The sequence below is a fragment of the Pelodiscus sinensis genome, chromosome 3 (assembly GCF_049634645.1).
Source record: "Pelodiscus sinensis isolate JC-2024 chromosome 3, ASM4963464v1, whole genome shotgun sequence".
Lineage (NCBI taxonomy): Eukaryota > Metazoa > Chordata > Testudines > Trionychidae > Pelodiscus > Pelodiscus sinensis.
In genome coordinates, this window is record NC_134713.1 from 82,878,294 (window position 1) to 82,896,963 (window position 18,670).

An 18,670-nucleotide genomic window follows, 5' to 3' on the forward strand; every position below is an offset into this window, starting at 1 on the left:
GGAGTATAGGGTTATATATGATACATTCCTGGAAGACTCAGGGTTGGCAACAACTTGCTAAAAGCTTCCTTTAGACATATTTTCCATGGATTGGCATGTGTTGGTTTTCATTAAAAAGCTTCAGAGCTCTCTTGTGTATTCTTCCAAAAATGTAAGGTTGTTATTCATTAAAATAAATTATTTTTCACCAAAAACACATCCCTCTTTTTATACTGTAGACAGTAAGTCTGATATTTAAAGCAAGCTACATAGTCACTTGTCTTTTTTTTCTGGTCATATAAGTAAGCTGGAAGAATGAGAACTGTATGGTGGTAGTGATCTCAATACACAAGTAGAAATCATGAGGTTGATTTCAGTGGAAATATACATGTGCTTAAAAGTGCATACAATTGAAATGCTTTGCTGGGAAAGGGGAGACAGAGCTTAGCACTTCAGAGGGTTCAGCCCTACAACAATAAATACTATAGACTTATTTACTCTAAAGATATAATACTTTGTAATTTTTTATGCTGTTTCCATCCACTGTTTCCATGAGAGTGCCAAATTACTGCTTCATGTTCCAAGATTTCTCTCTGAAACCCTACTAGCTAGGGTTTTTTTTGGGGGGGGGGATTAATCTGTGAAATTCCTTGGGGAGGTGGGGGGGGAGAGTCACACAATGTTCTTGATTCTGCAAAACCAGGTAAATAGCATGGCCTGATATATTTAGGAAATGATCCACCCAAAAACATATAGACAAGGAATTAGAAAAATACATTGTTTGATAGTCAGTTATTTTGGGGGATGGGGAAGAATTTCCCTGGCTTGAATCTTACTCTTTCAGATAATTCATGGTTAGTAGCACTTTCAGGCCAACTGTTGATACCAAGGAATAACTCAAAGCTAACTTCAACCCTTCCCAGAAATAAGATGAGCTCCTTAGGCCTAACATCATGAGGCTTGTTTTACAAACTCTGGGTCATTTTTGTGAGTCTGCATTGAAATCTCTCTCTCCATTATTCCCACAACTTTTTTGAGCACCAGAATTGGACTAAGTATTCCAGTTGTGGTCTTATCAATGTTGTGGATAAAGGCAAGATCATGACTGTGCATTTGGCTTTTGAGTGTGTGATATTTTGCTATGTGTATGTGTTTTTAAACTATGCATGATAGCTATTTCATGTGTTCTAATAGAAAATGTATTTTCTCTAAATATTAAATGCCACTATAATTCCAGTTTTGAGCTAAGATTATGGCTTTTCCTGTGTTTTTGCTTTCATAAACAGTCTTAAGTATGAGTGAGCTACTTAAAATGCATGTTTGTACAGGAACACAGGACTGGAAGGGACCCCCAGGGTTGTCAAGTTCAGTCCTGCTATCATAGCCAATTTCATTTCATAACCCCATTCATAAATGTATCAAACTCCATCTTAGCACTAGTTAGTGGTTTTTCCTGCTACTCTTGTTGGAAGTCTATTCAAGAAATTCACCCCACTGATAAGTGGAAATTTTCAGCCTAAATCTATTCATGGCCAGTTTATACCCATCTGTTCTTGTGCCAACATTTTCCTTCAGCATAAATAATTCTTCTCTCCCCCTGATGTTTACCAATTGATTGATTTATAGAGAGCAATTGTATTTCCCCTTAGCCTTCATTTGGTTAGGCTAAACAAGCCAAACTCTTTAGTCTCCACTTACTTTTTAGGCTTTTTGTTCCCTGATCATGCTAGTAGCCCTTTTATGCACCTGAACCAGTTTGAATTTATCTTTCTTCAATGTGGGTAACCAGAATTGTTCCAGGTGAAGTCTCATCAGTGCTTTGTATAAAGGCATTAATATTTCCCTTTTTCTTTTGGAAGCATTATAGTTGTAATCAGCATCATCCCCATATACTTTGTCATAGTTTCTTTATTAAAGACCCTTTAGATTTAAATATCATTAACATTAGTGATAATTTTAAAATGTATAGTTTAGTGAGATTTCCAGTGTGTACTGTGGTAAGAAAAGGCATCAATAAGTGATGAGCTGACAACCATTAATGTCTTCCTGAGGAAGTGGGCAGTAACCTCTCTCAGTAGTCCCAGATGTTAGTTTTCAGTGTTAACAGTTATCCGGTTTCCTAGTTTATTTGAAAGAACTGGAAACAAGCATACTTCCCAACCTGTAAATAACAAATCAAAGCCAAACTTTCAGGTTTTTATTCTTTTGGAACTTTCTCTCTCCTTTGTTTACAGGATCAAGAAGGAGTTTTCTAAAATCAGTTCAAGTCTGTATATACTAACAGATAAAACAGCAAAGTTGTTTAAATTTGTTCCCTCAGCTGTGTTGACCCCACACATTTTCAAGACAGAAGGAAAGAAGGATTTCTACATTCCCTCAGTAGCCTTCCTTCTAGACTCTGGACAGCTTTCAGTGACACTCTAGCAGTCTGTTTGCCTTGCTTGTGGTAGTGCAGCAGTAGTGCGTCAAGAGCTTTAATAAATGAGTCAGAGAAGTTAACATGAACATCTCAACTATGCATCCAAAATGGAGATGCCTGAAGTAGCTGTTACTTCTCAAGAAAAAAGATCTTGAAGTCCTCAGAGATAGTTTTCTGAAAACATCTGCTTAGTGTGCAGCAGCAGTCTAAAAAAGCTAACCAAATGTTAGGAAACACTGGGAAAGGGGTAGACAATGTCAGAAAATATCATAATGCTAGTAAAAAAAATTCCTTGGTATGTTAACACCTTAACTACTGTGTGCAGTGCGGGTTATCCCTTTGCTAAAAAGACATATTAGAATTGGGGAAAAGTACATATAAGGGAAAAATAATTATTAGGAATATGGAACAGTTTCCATATCAGCAAAGGGTAATAGTACCAGGACAGTCAAATTTGGGAAAGAGATGTTGGGGGGGGGGGGATGACAGGTCTCTAAAACATAAATAGTGTGGAGAAAGTAAATAAGAAATTCTTATTTACCCCTTCACATAGCACAATAACCAGGAGTCACCCAATGCAATTAATAAGCAGCACATTTAAAACAAATATTATTTAGTATTTTTTCATACAACACACAGTCATCTTGTGGCTCTAGTTGTAAGTAGGGATGTAAGTGAGTAGTTGACCAACCGATAACCCTAGGCTTGTGTCGGGTCCTGGTTCTACGCTGGATGTGGCTTTGCAGTTTAAACGTAATAGGAGCCAGGCTACCTGCCCACCCGGCTCTTACTACATTTGAACTGCAGAGCTGCAGCACGGATAGCTTCCAGATTTCGTGCAATCTGGGACTGAGAGCTTCTTCGCTTATCAATTATCAACTACACAATTAGTGAATTATCTGCCCTTAACAAGAAGATGTTGCAAAGGTCAAAAGAGAATTAGATAATTTTATGGAGCATTGGTACATCAATGGCTGGTAGCCAAAATGATCATGGATACAACCCCATGTTCTGGGTGTCCCAAAATGTCTGACTGCCAGAAGCTGTGATTGGATGAGACAGAGGATGGATCACTTGTTAACTGAATTGTTCTTTTCATTCCCTTGGAAGCATGTGGGACTGGCAGCTTTGGAAAACAGAATGTGGGGCTTGATGGACCCTTGGTCTGGTCTAGTATACCCATTCTTACATTCTTACTAATCCTATTTTCAAATTATTGTTAAATATTCTGGAGTGCACAGATTATGAAGAAAAGTGACACATGTTTTTTATTTCCAGGACTTTTCTATGGCCACAGGGCAAAGCCTTAAGTTATGTCAAAAATTAAAAATAGAGTGAGCTTCCTCCTACACTGAGAGATATTCTGCTTAAACCACTTTGTAATGTGGTTTCCGTTCTCGTCAATAAATACTCTGCTGCCACCTTTTGAGTTTCTGGCTATGCTGGTTGCCCAGTGTGCTTGGGGCAGACCACAATATCACCGTTAAGATACTTCACTGATAGATACTCTATCCCAAAGTAAGCGGAGGAGAGATTTTCACTCAACTTTTGGCCTATAAGCAAACTCCCACAGGTCATGCTGCGTGCTCTTTGTGACAGAGCAGTTGAAAGATTGGGGGGGGGGGGGCAGGGATCAGGTTGGTCTGTGGGTTAGGGTACAAGCCTGCATGTTACTGTATATAGAGTAAGCACCACCTTCCTTTTGCCTGCATATGCACTGATAATTCATGCTCTTTGCAAAAATAAACTGCAAGGAATCAGAAGTTATCTACAAATTCTTCCTTTAAAGCTTTTCCTTTCACATCTTTCATTTGTTAATCTTTCAAACAACAGCCAAGTGTTGATTCCTTGGAGCTAGGGTTCTGATTCCCAGGTCACGCAGACATAGCTCTAAGGTAGCACTCTAAAGATAGTATCTTAGCTGCCATAACACAGGCTAGCCACCCCAGGCATTTACGCCAGGGGTTCAGACAGGTATGTACTTTGAGCAACTAGTTCTTGTCTCCACTCACTGACCTTTGAGCTACCATGGCTATACTACTACTTTAGCACTTGAGATCAACGAGAGCCAGTGAGAATATACCTACTGAACCCGGGAATCACACCCTTCCTTCAAGTGTAGATATGCCCACAAATGTGGTGTTTGTACTTCCTATTCTCCTCTCCCTGTTTTGCATACACAGCTGCACAATTTTGCCATAAAACCATCTTCTGCTCAACTGTACATTGTCTACTCAGGCCTGGGTACTACAGTATGATCCATATGAGCAATTATTTCTAAATAATTCCCCTTCTGCAAATATGACAGTGAGCAGTTTTGCTGCTAGATATATTCTCGGTAACATTTAATTTCAGCTGAATATTTCAAGATGTTCATGGGAGTTGAATTTTGATTTTGCAAAAATCTGAAACCTGATTTTAAGGATTATGAATCAAACCGAGATGTATGTTTCCAGTCAAAAGAGAACAATAAAGTTAAAAAATCCTAGTGACTAAGACAAATAACAATGTTGCATATTCATTCAGTATTTTCATGTACAGTGTTCCTAGCTGATGCTGAAAACAATAGGTGGGGGGAGAGTAAAATTGCGCATGTTTTTTTAAAATGTTCAGTAACTTGTGATATGCAGTGTGACAGGACTAGAAATTGTGCTTGGCCATTACATTTCATGGATGACAATCTTCGATTTTTAATTCAGTGAAACATTTTGTCTCTAGTCCTGATGGTTCATAAATAGATTTTTTATCAAAACCTTGTTGATAAAAATACATATTTTAATAACTGAACATTTTAATGAAAAACTTATTTAAAAATATACTTTACTGAAACAAAACTTTTTAATTTGAAATCCCCCCCACTGCCTTTTCTCCTTTTTGCCACTGAATACAATAGAGCACATGATGTCCAGGATGATTTTTTTTTTTTTTTTTTTTTTGCCTTTTGCCATTCCATAACTTCTTTCAACTTTCAAAATACTACAGAGTGCCAAAGAATAAGAAAAGTTTGTAATTTTGCCACTCCATAGCTTTGCAAACATTGGAAAAGTTTTGGAAAGTTAGAGCAAAAGGAAAATGAGTGTGGGAGTGAGGGAAGGGGAACACATCAAACCTATGTGTCCACCAGCCTGAAGAGGGTAATTAGTACATTAAGATAATATTTGAAGATTAATTAAGGAACTATGAAGAAAGTGGATAAAAAAGGAGGAAGATTCTAGGGAAATGACCTTCTGACTTTGATGGAGGAAATGCTTACTTTCTTATGAACAGACAAAATCCCAATTTTGTATTTTTATTTCCTAGTGTCTTGTGCACCTGATACTTGGTAACAAGGTAGATTTGCACAGGCAACCTGAATTTCTTATAATCCCAGGGAAGTTTGCAGCCACACCACTTTGTGGTGTCAGATCTCACAACTGAGCAAAGTTACAACTAGCTCATTACTTTGAAGACCTCCAGAAACAGAGGAGCTTCAAGAAGTGCTGCTGTTAATTTCATAAGTGGAATTCTTCCTTCTATATCAGTATTGAACCACCATCCTACCCTACTGGAAAGGGGTCATTCTGCGCTTGGAGATGCCATCTTTTACATGAGACATAAAGCAAACAACCGAAGCTTGTGGCTGAAGATTCCATGGCACTTTATCTGACAGTACATTGTCTATAATAGGCACCCTCACTAAAATCTGTGTTGTCCTGCCTTCACTATTATTTAACCCAAATTAGCTGGGTTAGCTGATCTTAGTTAAGAACAGACCTTTTATTTGCAATGTAGACATACTACAAGTCTTTACTCATGACCAGTAAACTGATGGCCAGGAAGGTGTAATACTTTTTCTAAAGAGCATAAGACAGTATTTTACTGAAGTCAATCAACAATAACAGTCACTTAGGTTAGAGAAAGAAAAAGTTGTGCTGAGTCCTCTTTGTTTTTAACTGAGGAAATAATGTCAGAGGTTCATCATGCAGTGTCATAGATCTGCAACTCAAATTTCAAGGCAAGCTAGAGATGGTGTAGATGTCTGTTGTGAAAAATAATAATACTGATGTTGTGAGTGAATTTATCTGAAATACACTAGTGCCTGTTTTAAGTGAAACAGAATGAACTTCCCCAGTTATTACAATTTACTGCAATCTTCACTGCTATTCCAGTTAGTCATGTTTTTCTTTAGGGGAAAAAAAGTGCCTTTCCTCTAGGAAATTTCCACTGAAATGATATTTCTCTAATGATCTTTGTGGCAGTTAGAGTTTAGAAACATTGTTTCCTCTTCTCTAGTTATTTTGCTAGACCTTTACACTACTTGTCACAGCATGTATTGTAATATGGAGCTAGGAATGCAGATAGCAGTGATATATTAAAGACTTCAAACAGAAGTGAGTTGTTCGGTCTAAATTACCTGAGAATTTTTTAAAGTTTATCTTGCTGTTTGAACTATCATAGCTTCACCCCTTCAAGTTGTAAGAATGCAGCCTTAGCATCCCAGGCTTTATACATCTTGCTTCCTCCTGAGGTAATATTTATAGCATTTCTGACCTTTGGGTGAACTCCCAGGTGTTAGTAGCAGCTAACTGAATTTTTCTTTTTACTCATCTTGGTATGGGTTAGCTACTGCACTTTCATAAGATACAAAGGAAAGAATTATAATAACAAAAATCTAGAATATTTCATTTTTTAAGCCACCAGAAAATGGCCAACATTCTCAAACACCATCAAACTGAAACTATTAAAGGAACACAGCCCCACTGTAAAAGGTATTTGTGTAATGAATCTGTTTAAGAAATTCAGGTACAGATCTCTTATTCCTACTGTCCTTCTGATTGAAACTGCATCAGAGTACATACATCTCGGAGAAAACATAATCAATTGCAGTTTGGGTATTTAGAGTATTTGGAAGAAAATGAAATTGTTCATTATTTTGCCATTCGAAATACTGTCCATTTAACAAAATATTAATCTTAATTGCAGAATTAATCTTAATATTAATATTAATTGCAGCATATTTTATGAGTAGTTTTCATAAATAAGCATTTTATTCCTGTCAGTCTGAGAAAATCTTTTGGAGAAAAATCTATAACCCCTGCTATCTTTGGATAGTTAGGTGTTTGAAATATGTGGCTACTCACTCAACCATTCATGCAAATGTGTCTAAAAATGCAGGGAAACCCTCCCGCCCCCCCAAATTTCCATAAGCCAGACAACGAGATTGTGCGTCTAATTTTAAAAGTGTTTAAAATCTTCTAGGGAAGTGTGAAGTCAGGGCAGGATGAAAGGGGGGAGGATATATAAATATAGTTTTAAAATAGCTACAACCAAATGAGGAAATGCAGCTAAATTGTTTTAACAACATTAAGGTTGAGCCTAACGATCAAAAGCTAGGAAATGATGCATCCCACCTTTAATATATGTCATTATATTCCCTTGGTTTTATAGAGCGAATGAGATAGAAACAATGTTTCCACATGATTTAGAGGCAGAAGATATTCTTAATTTTGGATTTCCTTGCTTATCCCAGTTTCTAGGACATCCCTAATAAAGAAAGGCTTTGTCTGGGAATAATCCTATGATTAGTCAGATTTCCCGACCCATAACATTTGAAAAAAGATTTTCAGCTTCTCCTCATGTTTTTCTTCTCCCCATTACCTCCTCTTTTTTTTTGTCCTTCACTGTTCTTTTAAACAAGTTTCTTCCTCTTATTCTATTCTGTCCCTGAAGTTTCACTTCATTCTGTCACTGAAAGAGTAGCTGCATGCTGTAATGCTTGCTTGCTTTCTTCTCCTCCCCTCCCCCAGTTTAAAAATATTGTACTGTAATAACAAAATAACCCCATTGTTTAATCACTTCAGTACCTAGTGCATGTGCATTGTATTACACAAATTCACATTCTGATAAGATTCCCATTTACTGTTTTGAAGAGATCAGCAAGTTGACTCCAACAAGAAGCAGACAGGTGCAGTTGGTAATGGCGTGCTACCAAACAGGGATTTACACAACGTTTACCTGTACAGATACCAGGACAGTTGTCCAGCATGGCTAGAAGCTGGGCTTACAGTCAGACCAGCAAGGGGATGGTGACTTTACTAAGACTCCTAGTTGGCTGCATACTATGAATTCAAGGTGCATAGATGCCTGCCTGGATAGGAATCACAAACCGCCTATTTCATAAGCAGCAGTTTGTTTCTACACACTCTCTCCCTTAAGCTTGATGATACTAGGATATCAGGCATTAGTGCAGATTTTAGCTATGAAACTAATGATCCTCACCTGCATGCACAAGTTTATCACTTTATTTGAGCTCATGAAGGCATTTTTTCCTACACATCAGGTTGACCTTGGGGTATAGTAGAGTCAGTGTTAAGTGCTTTCAGTTCATTCTGTTTGTAGATATGTGATGCTGTTTATTGGTTATTTTTCCCTGGTATGCTGTAGGAACTGGTTTAGGATTACTGTTGACATCCTCAATATTGTGTGTGTGACTTTCTATCTCCTTCACTGCAGCTTTTGGTTGAAGCGTCTTGTGGCATATTTGGATGGGCCTCATTGTTATCCTAAAATTTGGGTATCATTCTAGGAGCTGGTGGAGCTAAAGCAGAAGGAGGAGGAAAACAATAGTCATGGAACAGGTCTGCGTGAACATGTCAGATACAAACTACTCTCCGGCTATGTCTACACTGCCGGCTATTGCCGGCAGAGAGTATACTAATGAAGTGCTCATTAGCATTTGATGCACTGTCATTAGCATATTCTCTGCCTGAGGCTTTTTGCTCAAGAGGTTTTTGTGCAGAAACAAACTGTATAGACGGATCCATTTTGCACAAAAACTCCCTTTTGCGCAAGATCTGTATACATAGTGTAGACATAGCCTTCCTGAAAGAGAGTATGGCCATATATTTGCAATCCGTATTTTGATAGGAAAAGAGATTAGAGATTGTTCTCTGGGCTTCAGGACCTTCGTGGATAATTGAATTTAACATCAGGCATTACAGATTATGCGTAACATTAAGTATCTGAGTGAAAATCAAGACAGTTGCTGTTTTAGACTTTTACATTTCAAATACCTCTTTGAGTATTTCTTGGGACCACCATGCACAGCAGTGACTGTGAGCCATGTGCTCCAAGCCTTCGTCAGGTTCTATGCTATAGCCTGACCTAGTCTGAAACTTCTGATTAGTACCTTAACTTGAGCCTTCTGCTGGACATATCATCTTCTTAGCGCCAAATTATAATTCCTGTGTATAAACAGATGCATCTTCTCATGCATCTTTCAACCAGCATTAGAAGAGAAAGTTAGTCATCTTATTGCTCTCACTAACAGTGGGAAATCTTGTTTTATGACTTCAGAGAATGATGAGGAACAGGAGGCTCTGCCATCCCTGGACAAGCCTGGCTGGTATTCCCAAGGTAATGCTACTCATCTCTATGAACTGCTGAAGAAGATGACGAACAAGACAGAACCCAAGGTATTCAGCAAGAGAGGGGCAAGTTATTGTAGTAGATCTATCTACCACTATTGATCTATTTATCACCAAATAAGCATGAATTAAATGTCTTATTATTGAATGTAGTCCTGAGTAGTCCCTTTGAATTTCCATGGGGATTACTTATAGTGCTTTGTTCTCTGCCTAGTAGCAAACATTTGAAGAAAATGCTCAATAGTTACTAAAGATGGGTCCTATTTGTCAATTTACACGAATACCCTCCTAATGCTATTGCTGTCTGCATAGTTATCTGTTTAGCAATGACGATGGACTTTTGTACAATACATAATAATACAGTTACTTCCTGGGGAGCTAGCAGTCTAAAAGATAGCAATGTGCTGGCAAATCCACACACAGCTATCTTTGGGAGCTAAAATAGTGGTTCCCATATTTATTAATACATAACAGGAAGGGAGAAGTTGACTAACTGCATTCGGTTTCCAGAAATTATAGATATTTACTTTCCTTCTCAAAAAGGAAAAATAAATGTAACAAAAATATTTTTTCTTCATGGTACATCTGATCATACACATGCATATATATATATTTGGTGTGCACACATGCATAATAAAACCTGTGTAATCTTTCTCTTTAGATATAGAGATAAAAAAGATGAAAAAGGTAGATTAAATAAAAACTTGGAGCCTTGGCTCACCCTATTCAGTGGGTGACATCATGGCCTTTGAAGTCAATGGGAGTTTTGCCATTTTCACCTGGGCCTGATTTCTCCGGTATGCAAGCTATACATGTAGGGTATGTCTAAACCACACCCCTCTGTCGGCAGAGGGATGTAAATTAGTTGTATTGAAAGTGCAAATGAAGCTGGAATTTAAATATCCCGCACGTCATTTGCATAATGGCGGCCGCTGCTTTTTTTCGAAACAAGGCTTTTAAAAAAAACAGCAGTTTAGATGGGGCATTTTCAACACAAATGCCCCATTTCAAAAGATCCTGTAGTCCTCATTATTTGATGAGATATATATTGATCAGATATATATTGTGTACCATGATCTGTCGAAAATGCCCCGTCTAAACTGCCATTTTTTTTCAAAAAGCCCCGTTTAAAAAAAAAAACGGCGGCCGCCATTATGCAAATGAAGCACGGGATATTTAAATCCTGGCTTCATTTGCACTTTCGATACGTCTAATTTAAATCCCTGTGCCAACAGAGGGGTGTAGTTTAGATGTACCCCTTAGTACAACATGACAGAAAGTTCTGTTTAGAAGTAATGAGATGATCAGTGTTTTCCTTTGTTTCAAACCTTTCCCAAATTAGTTACATTTTTTAAATTCTGTTTTATCTGCTTGTTAGTTTTACTTCACTGATGTCTAATATGCTAATTTCATCAGCCAAAATGCCCTAGCAGTATTCTCCATGATTTAAATAAAATGTCTTTTTGTTGTGGCCAGATAAACCTGGAGCAAATTGTATTTGGTGGTTTTTGAAGCTCTATCTCTGAAACACAGTTGCTTATGTTTTCCTCGCCACATATAGCACTTCTGAATTGCTGCTTCACTTTTTAGGTTGTGTATTTTGGTGACAGCATGCGCTCAGATATTTTTCCAGCCCATCACTATAGCAACTGGGAGACTGTCTTCATCTTAGAGGAGCTGAGAGAGGACAAAGTTACGATGCCTGTGGAGAATGAGCCTGAGCCCTTGGAAAAGAAAGGAAAATATGAGGTAAGGGTTCCTCACAGTTGTTTCCTTGAGTCAACCAAACAAAAAGTCAGAAATAATTTTATGGCCACCTGCATTAAGTATATCAGAAGAAACCTACATTACTTATTAGTGATACAATCAAGTCTTCTCAAGTATGTTAAATATGTAGTTGATGAATCAGAGATTGTACATATACTTCATGAAATAAAAAGCCAACATTTCTTCAAAGTATTTCTTTTTGTAAGTTTCTAGGAGCCATAGCATAGAAAAATGTCTTGGTAGTCAAACAGATTTCCTAGCATTTTATTTAGTTGCACTGGGTAAAAGGCATCTGACCTAACATCTGTTTTATTCTTCAGAAGCACTTTCTGTGTAGTTGCAGTTATGAAGTAAGAAACTGAGGCTTTGTCTACACTGCAGGGTTTTTGCACAAGAAGCTTTTTGCGGAAGAGATCTTCTGCAAAAACTTGCGCAAAAGTACGTCCACACTACAAAAGCACATCGCAAAAGCGATGTGCTTTTGTGCAAGAAAGCATCCATACTGCATGGACACTCTTGCGCAAGACAGTTCTGATTGCCATTCACAAAATGGCCATCAGAGCACCTGTGCTTTTTTTGATAGGCTCTTTTTGCACAAGAAACCCCTGTTGAGCATCCATACACACCTTTTTGTGCAAGAACTCTTGTGCAAAAAGGAGTTATTCCTTGTAGAAAGATGTATACCTACACCGTAAAAAGCCCTCTGTTCTGCCATTTTACTGTAAATTTTCTTGCTAAAAAATGCGCTTGAGGTGTGGACTCTCCACAGATAGTTTTGTGCAAAAACCCTGCAGTTTAGATGCAGCTTGAGACTTTTAGGAAATAATTTGATGTTTTGCTAATGGTGTAGTATCTGGGATAATAGAATGAAGTTATGCAGTGTCTGAATCTAATCCCTCTCCTACACTGAACCTATGTTCAACTTACATCCACTGCCAGTGACAGCAAGTAAGCAAAGGCAAAATGAATTGTTTTGATTAAAGGAATCTGAACTGAGGGGGTCCACAGAAGGTCAGTGGTGTTATTTTATTGCCATGCTGTTCACAGGGGTCTGAACAACAGATCACATCCATATATCTGCAACTGACTGCACAGCACTAACTTAACAGGACTAGCTCAAAACAATTCCCCCCCTTCCCCTCCCGACTCCTACAAAGATATTTTTTAAATTGTCCTAATCACCTCTTCTAATGACCTGTGAAATGGGTTAGAAAAGCTGATTCAAAGCTTTCATATAGATTCAGTGTGTGTGAAAATTGTGTTCAGATACTTGGTACTTATAATTATTATTAGTAGTAATAATAATAATTAGCTTTGGGGTAGTATCTAAAGTGTTCTATGTTCTGTATAAACACATAATAGAAAGTGTATAACCTGTGGCTAATGGCTAATAATCTTTACAAAAGGAAAATGTTCTTACATCCAATTTAAAGAAATGTGATGTCTTTCCCCAATTTTTAGGTGTTTACATGAAGTATGTAAAGTTGAGAGAAAACCACTGTTCTAAATCAGAGATTTTGAGTTAAGGTTGTCATGGCTTCTTTAAGGGATGAGGAAGTTAATAAAAGGAATTTACAAATCTACCTCAGAGAATAAGAACAAAAACTTATTCCCTGGCCTCTCTTTTTCTGGTCTCAAATGACTAAAGTGTAACGTTTATTGAGAAGCAATCCTATTCTAGGTTCATCCTACTTTTGTGATTCATCTTGGTTCCTTTTTTCCAACATTTGTTCAGTTATGTCAGTTTTGAGGACTGTACTTGCTTTGGTGATTCTATCTTGTTTCTGTTTGGTTTTATGAGAAGAAATCCCATTCCAGGCACATTCCATTCTCCCAGAACAGCCAAACTCTGACCTTGCTTTAAGTCATTATAAGAGGAAGCTGTACACCAAACTTGGTGGTCCTAGCTTTTACTGTTTAGGAGTTCTTGATTAGCTAGACAGACAGACTCTAAAATATATAGTAGATAGCCACTTCTGAATCAGTGCATTAAACCGTGCTCTGGATATTGCTGCCCCAGTCTGGGATGCCTCAGGACTGACTGACCCCAGTGGAGGAACTGTATTGCATTTGTATTACAGACTTGTTTTCGTAGAATCAGAGGCACACCCGGGATGTGTTTACTTCCCATATTTGTTTCCTGATTTAAGAGACTATCTGACGACAAAGCTGATTGAAGTCAAAACATTCGGTGGCCAAGTTAAAGATTCATCGTTAGATGATCTCAAGTATGCAGATGATATTCCCTTACTTGGAGAGATTACTGATCAACTATAGCTAATGCTGGAAGAGCTGAGAGAAATTAGAGCCCTGCAGCTGTGCCTGATAACCTAACCAGTCAGCTAGGCTGCCTCATTGGCTGAGGAAGCCAGCAGGGTGGTTCTTAAGCCCAGGAGCAGCAACAGGTCTCTAGCTAGTCAATTAAAATGAATGTGGACTCTAGCTCCCTGTGCTCTTCTCACTGAAAGCCTGTTCCTGCTTTTCTTCTCCGCTCCACCCCAGACTTTAACCTGCATCCAGCCTTATTTCTATCCTCTCCCAATCCTGCTCTTTCCTTTCCTGACTCCAGATGATTCGTGTGTTTCATCTCAACACTTATCTCTGGCATTCAGTCTAATTTGGGTTCTGACCTTCACCTCTGATCCCCAGTTCTGATTCTGCTTTGAGTTTAGAATCTGGGCTTTGGACTCTGACCACGAGGCTGGAGTCCTCCAACCAGTTGGCATGATCGCCTACAACCTGATCTCCTGACAATCTCTGTGGAAGTTATGATCAGTGGTCATAAAATAAAAGTTGTGGCTGATTCTTATAAAACAAAAACGAATGATCTGCTGATGAACCTGTACATGGCAATAATATTGAATGGGTGAATCGTTTTACCTGTCTGTGTAATTAGGTGACATCAGGAGGGTGACACACCAGATCATGTATATGTAAGAGACATGTCAACATCTTCAAAGTCATCTGTTTGGTTGTCAGTATGCCTGTGTTTTCAATGCAATACTGATGACAACCCTCGTATACAGAATAGAAACATGGCCATAAAAACACCTGAAGAAAATAAACTAAAACAGTTTTCAGTTCAAAAGTTGTCATAAACTCATAGAAGATTAGGGTTGAAAGAGACCTCAGGAGATCATCTAGTCCAGCCCCCAGCTCAAAGCATGGCCAACTGTAACTAAGTCATCCCAGCCAGGGCTTTATCGAGCTGGGCCTTAAAAACCTCAAGGGATGGAGATTCTACCCCTTTCCTAGGTAACTCATTCCAGTGCTTCACCACCCTCCTAGTAAATCAGTTTTTCCTAATATCCAGCCTAGACCCCTCCCATTGCAACTTGAAACCATTGCTCCTTGTTTTGTCATCAGCCACCTCTGAGAATAAGCTATCTCCAGCCTCTTTGGAAACATCCTCCCCTCCCCCCCCCCACACACACACTTCAGGTAGTTGAAGGGTGCCATGAAATCCCTCTGCCCCTTCTCTTCTGCAGACTAAATAACCCAGTTCCCTAAGCCTCTGCTCATAAATCATGTACTTCAGCCCCTTTATCATTTTCATTGCCCTCCACTAGACTCTCTTCAATTTGTCCTCATCCTTTTTGTCATGGGGGCCCCATAATTGGAGGCAATACTCCAGATGTGACTTCACTAATACCAAATAGAAATGAATAATCTCTCGCTCTGCTGGCAATGCTCCTATTAATGCAGCCCCAGTTTGCCATTAGTCTTCTTGGCAATGAGGACACACTATTGACTCATATCCAACTTCTGGTTCACTGTAATCCTGTGGTCCTTTCTGCAGAACTGCCACTTAGCCGGTTGTTGAGCCAAATGAAAAATCATAAAATTACTATAGGTTGGGGATGTCAACATGTAGTTGGCTACTTGATTATCTAATAAGCCTGGTAGTTAATCAAGGACTTATTGGTTAATCTTATCAACTACACACACTTCCCCCCTCCTCGAACTCCCCTGGTGCCTCTGTATCAGTGGTTCTTCCTTTCCCCCACTTCCACCCTCAGCACAAAGGGCAAGGGGGAGAGCTGGCTGGAGCTGATACGCACAGGGAGCCGGCTTTCAAGCAGACTTCTCATATGTGCCAGCTCTGCGGACCCACCTCGCTGCCTCCTAAAAGCCAGTTCTCCCTGGCACCAGCTCTGCAGTGTTGCTTCTTCACCCTTGCACTGCTGCCTCTCTCAGAGCACAGTTGTGGGGAGCAGAGGAGAATGCCATGAAACAGCCTCTGCACATGGCAGCTCGAGCTCACTGTGGACAGGGGCTGGCCCAGAGCAGCAGCCCCTGTCTCTGGGGAGTCTGAGCTCCCTGAGGACAGAGCCTGGTCTGCATCCCACAAAATAGCCTCTGTCTGCAGGGAGCTCAGACCCCTGTAAACAGGGGCTGCTGTCACCTCATGCTGCTGCTTCTATATCAAAGTAAGGATGTTAAATAGCACATATTTCACTAATTGAATAGTCGATGCATTTTTGCATCGACTATTCGATTAGTTGATAGGACGGTGCTGCCCTTTTGAAACGCTACTACCGCATTTCAAAGGGGCAACACCACTTGGAGCCTGAGATCAGCTGGGGAGCCTTGGTGGCATTTCAAAGGGGCAGTGCCACACAGCTACTCCCAGGCTTAGCACCCCATGGACCCTGGGGTCAGCTGGGGATTCCAGCTGATCCTGGGCTCCATGCACCGCTGCCCCTTTGAAAAGTCGCAGCAGCATTTCAAAGGGGCAGCACCGCACTGCTGATCCTGGGGTTAGCGCCACACGAGCCTGGCCTCTCTACGGCACTCCCGCTTTGAAGTGCCCCCTCTTTCCACCTCCCTTACTGCCTCTTTTTGATAGAGGCAGCAAGAAGGGGGGGGAAGCGACTAGTCAACTATCTTGTCGACTATCTGATAAGCATTAGTTGACTAGTCCTTAACATCCCTTTATCAAAGGCAGCAGCATCAAGCAAGAGGCGGGAGCCAGTCTGCATGGGGAGCTGGTCTTTAAACTGGCTCCCCTCGCAGACCGGCTCTGCCTGCCAGCCCTTGCCACTGCCTCTGATAGAGAGGCAGCAGCATTGGGTAGCAGGGGACTCCCTGGGAGTGGGGCTGGGAGTGTGCTGGGTGCCTGCCCCACCCTCCGGGGACTATCAAATAACCACTAAGAGTCCATGCATTTACACCACTATTCAGTTACATGATATCTAACATCCCTACACAGGTTGACCCTCTGAGGTCTGGGACACTCTGGTCTGGCAACATCCGTGGTGTGAGGGGACAATGGATGTTGCAGGACTAGAGACCCAGCAGCAGAGTTTGCTTGGAGCAGAGCCCACTGGCAGTGCCAGTGGGAAAGCAGAGCCTGCAGGGTACCAGAGCCCATAGCCAGTGGGGCAGGGAAGCTGGAGGGGGCGCTGAAGCTCGCAGAGCAGTGGAGCCCTCGGCTGGAGGGGGCTTCCAGGAGCTCTGGTGAGGTGGTGGAGCTGCCGCGAGGCCAGCAGGGCTGTGGCGAGACCAGCAGGACTTGGAGGCTTGGGAGAGGAGCCCAGGTGGCTCGGGAGAGGAACCCAGTGGGGAGGCTGGCATCCCCCCTCTTTGACCTCCCTTGTCTGGGACCGGTCAGGTCCCGAGAATGCCAGACCAGGGAGGTCCAACCTGTACTGTGTCTAGTATTAATGAAGATACTAGTTGGAAGTCTCAACTGAAGCATAGAGACTTAATTCCTCTCACTTCCAATTGGTGGTCTCTCTAGTTCAGGCACTCTTCACAAGCACAAATAATTTTTAAAGGCTTCATGTTTACTGGCTAATAGAAACTTCAGGATGGTGCAATATGAATCCATAGTGAGGGAATCTTGATTTGATTTCAGTAACATGCTGAGATTTCCTTAATGGCAGGCTGAGTCTCTTCCTAGTCAGATATGGGATTCTGGTAATCAGGATTTTGGGATGAGAATGAGAGTTTCTTAAGCATACTCACAGAGTAACCCTAGTATTGTTCTGTAGGGATACAACTGAAGGACAAGTTTGAGATGTCATCTGGCACAGGCCATCTGTGGGTGTCTAATTGCTGTGTAGATATAGCCTGAGTTTGTCTTCTGTTGTGGTCTCAGGGTGTGTTGTCAAATTTCTTTTCTCCCGTTATTAGTGGCTACGGGAGATTAACAGGGGTCAGGACATAAATCTATCTGACATGACCCCTATTGTGATCAACAGTTATTCCACCATGTACTAAAGTTTGTAAGGAAGCAGTTGAGTGGAAAATGAGGTGCGGAAGTTCACAAAACTGGAAGCATATGGAGACATGTCGGCTGTTCTCTGCTATGATGTGCTGAAATTATACTTTGCACACAAATGGCTTTTGCAGATTTTCTATAGTGTGGTTTGCTATTTTGCTTATCTTTTTGCAGAAGCCTCCTGGAGTTTTTTATGACTGCTCTGTATAAGGTATACCACCTCTGAGGATGAATTGCAAAGCACAATAACATCAGAAAAAAATGCTTTGCCCATCACATTTTAAGTCTTTCTTTAATACATGTTAAGTCTTTAAGGCAGATTATATATATCTATAGCGATATAGATGTCCCCTAGTTTTTGCTAGAGGACCTGAATAGTAATATTCTGAAAGGCAGTAATATGAACCTCAGCTCTTCTTTTCCTCTCAGCTAAGAGAGGGAAGGATAGTGAATCTCAGTCAAAGAAATATTCCCTATTGTTACTCGGATATTCAGCGTACAGTCTCTCCTGAAGTGAGGGTAGAGAAAACAGTAGCTAAGCTAACAGCCTTATGCATCAGGGGCTACGTCTAGACTGGCATGATTTTGCAGAAATACTTTTAAAGGAAAAGTTTTTCCGTTAAAAGTATTTCCGCAAAAGAGCATCTAGATTGACAAGGATGCTTTTGCGCAAAAACTGCTTTTGCACAAAAACATCTGTGCCAATCTAGACGCGCTTTTGCGCAAGAAAGCTCCGATGGCCATTTTAGCCATCGGGCTTTCTTGCGCAAAAAATTAAGGTGCCTGTTTACACTGGCCCTCTTGCGCAAGTATTCTTGTGCAAGAGGGCTTATCCCTGAGCAGGAGCGTGAAAGTATTTGCGCAAGAAGCACT

The 18,670-nt window shown here is 40.3% G+C and overlaps 1 protein-coding gene across 5 annotated transcripts in view; it reads left to right on the top strand.

Moving 5' to 3' along the window:
• Window positions 1-18,670, top strand: part of NT5DC1 (5'-nucleotidase domain containing 1) — a 267,029-nt gene that overhangs the window by 155,401 nt on the left and 92,958 nt on the right. For all 5 annotated transcript variants that reach the window (XM_075924007.1, XM_075924008.1, XM_075924009.1 and 2 more), the window contains 2 exons: window positions 9,734-9,852; window positions 11,395-11,553. In XM_075924007.1, coding sequence (XP_075780122.1) covers window positions 9,734-9,852; window positions 11,395-11,553 — 278 coding nt within the window. The remainder of the gene's footprint in view (window positions 1-9,733; window positions 9,853-11,394; window positions 11,554-18,670) is intronic.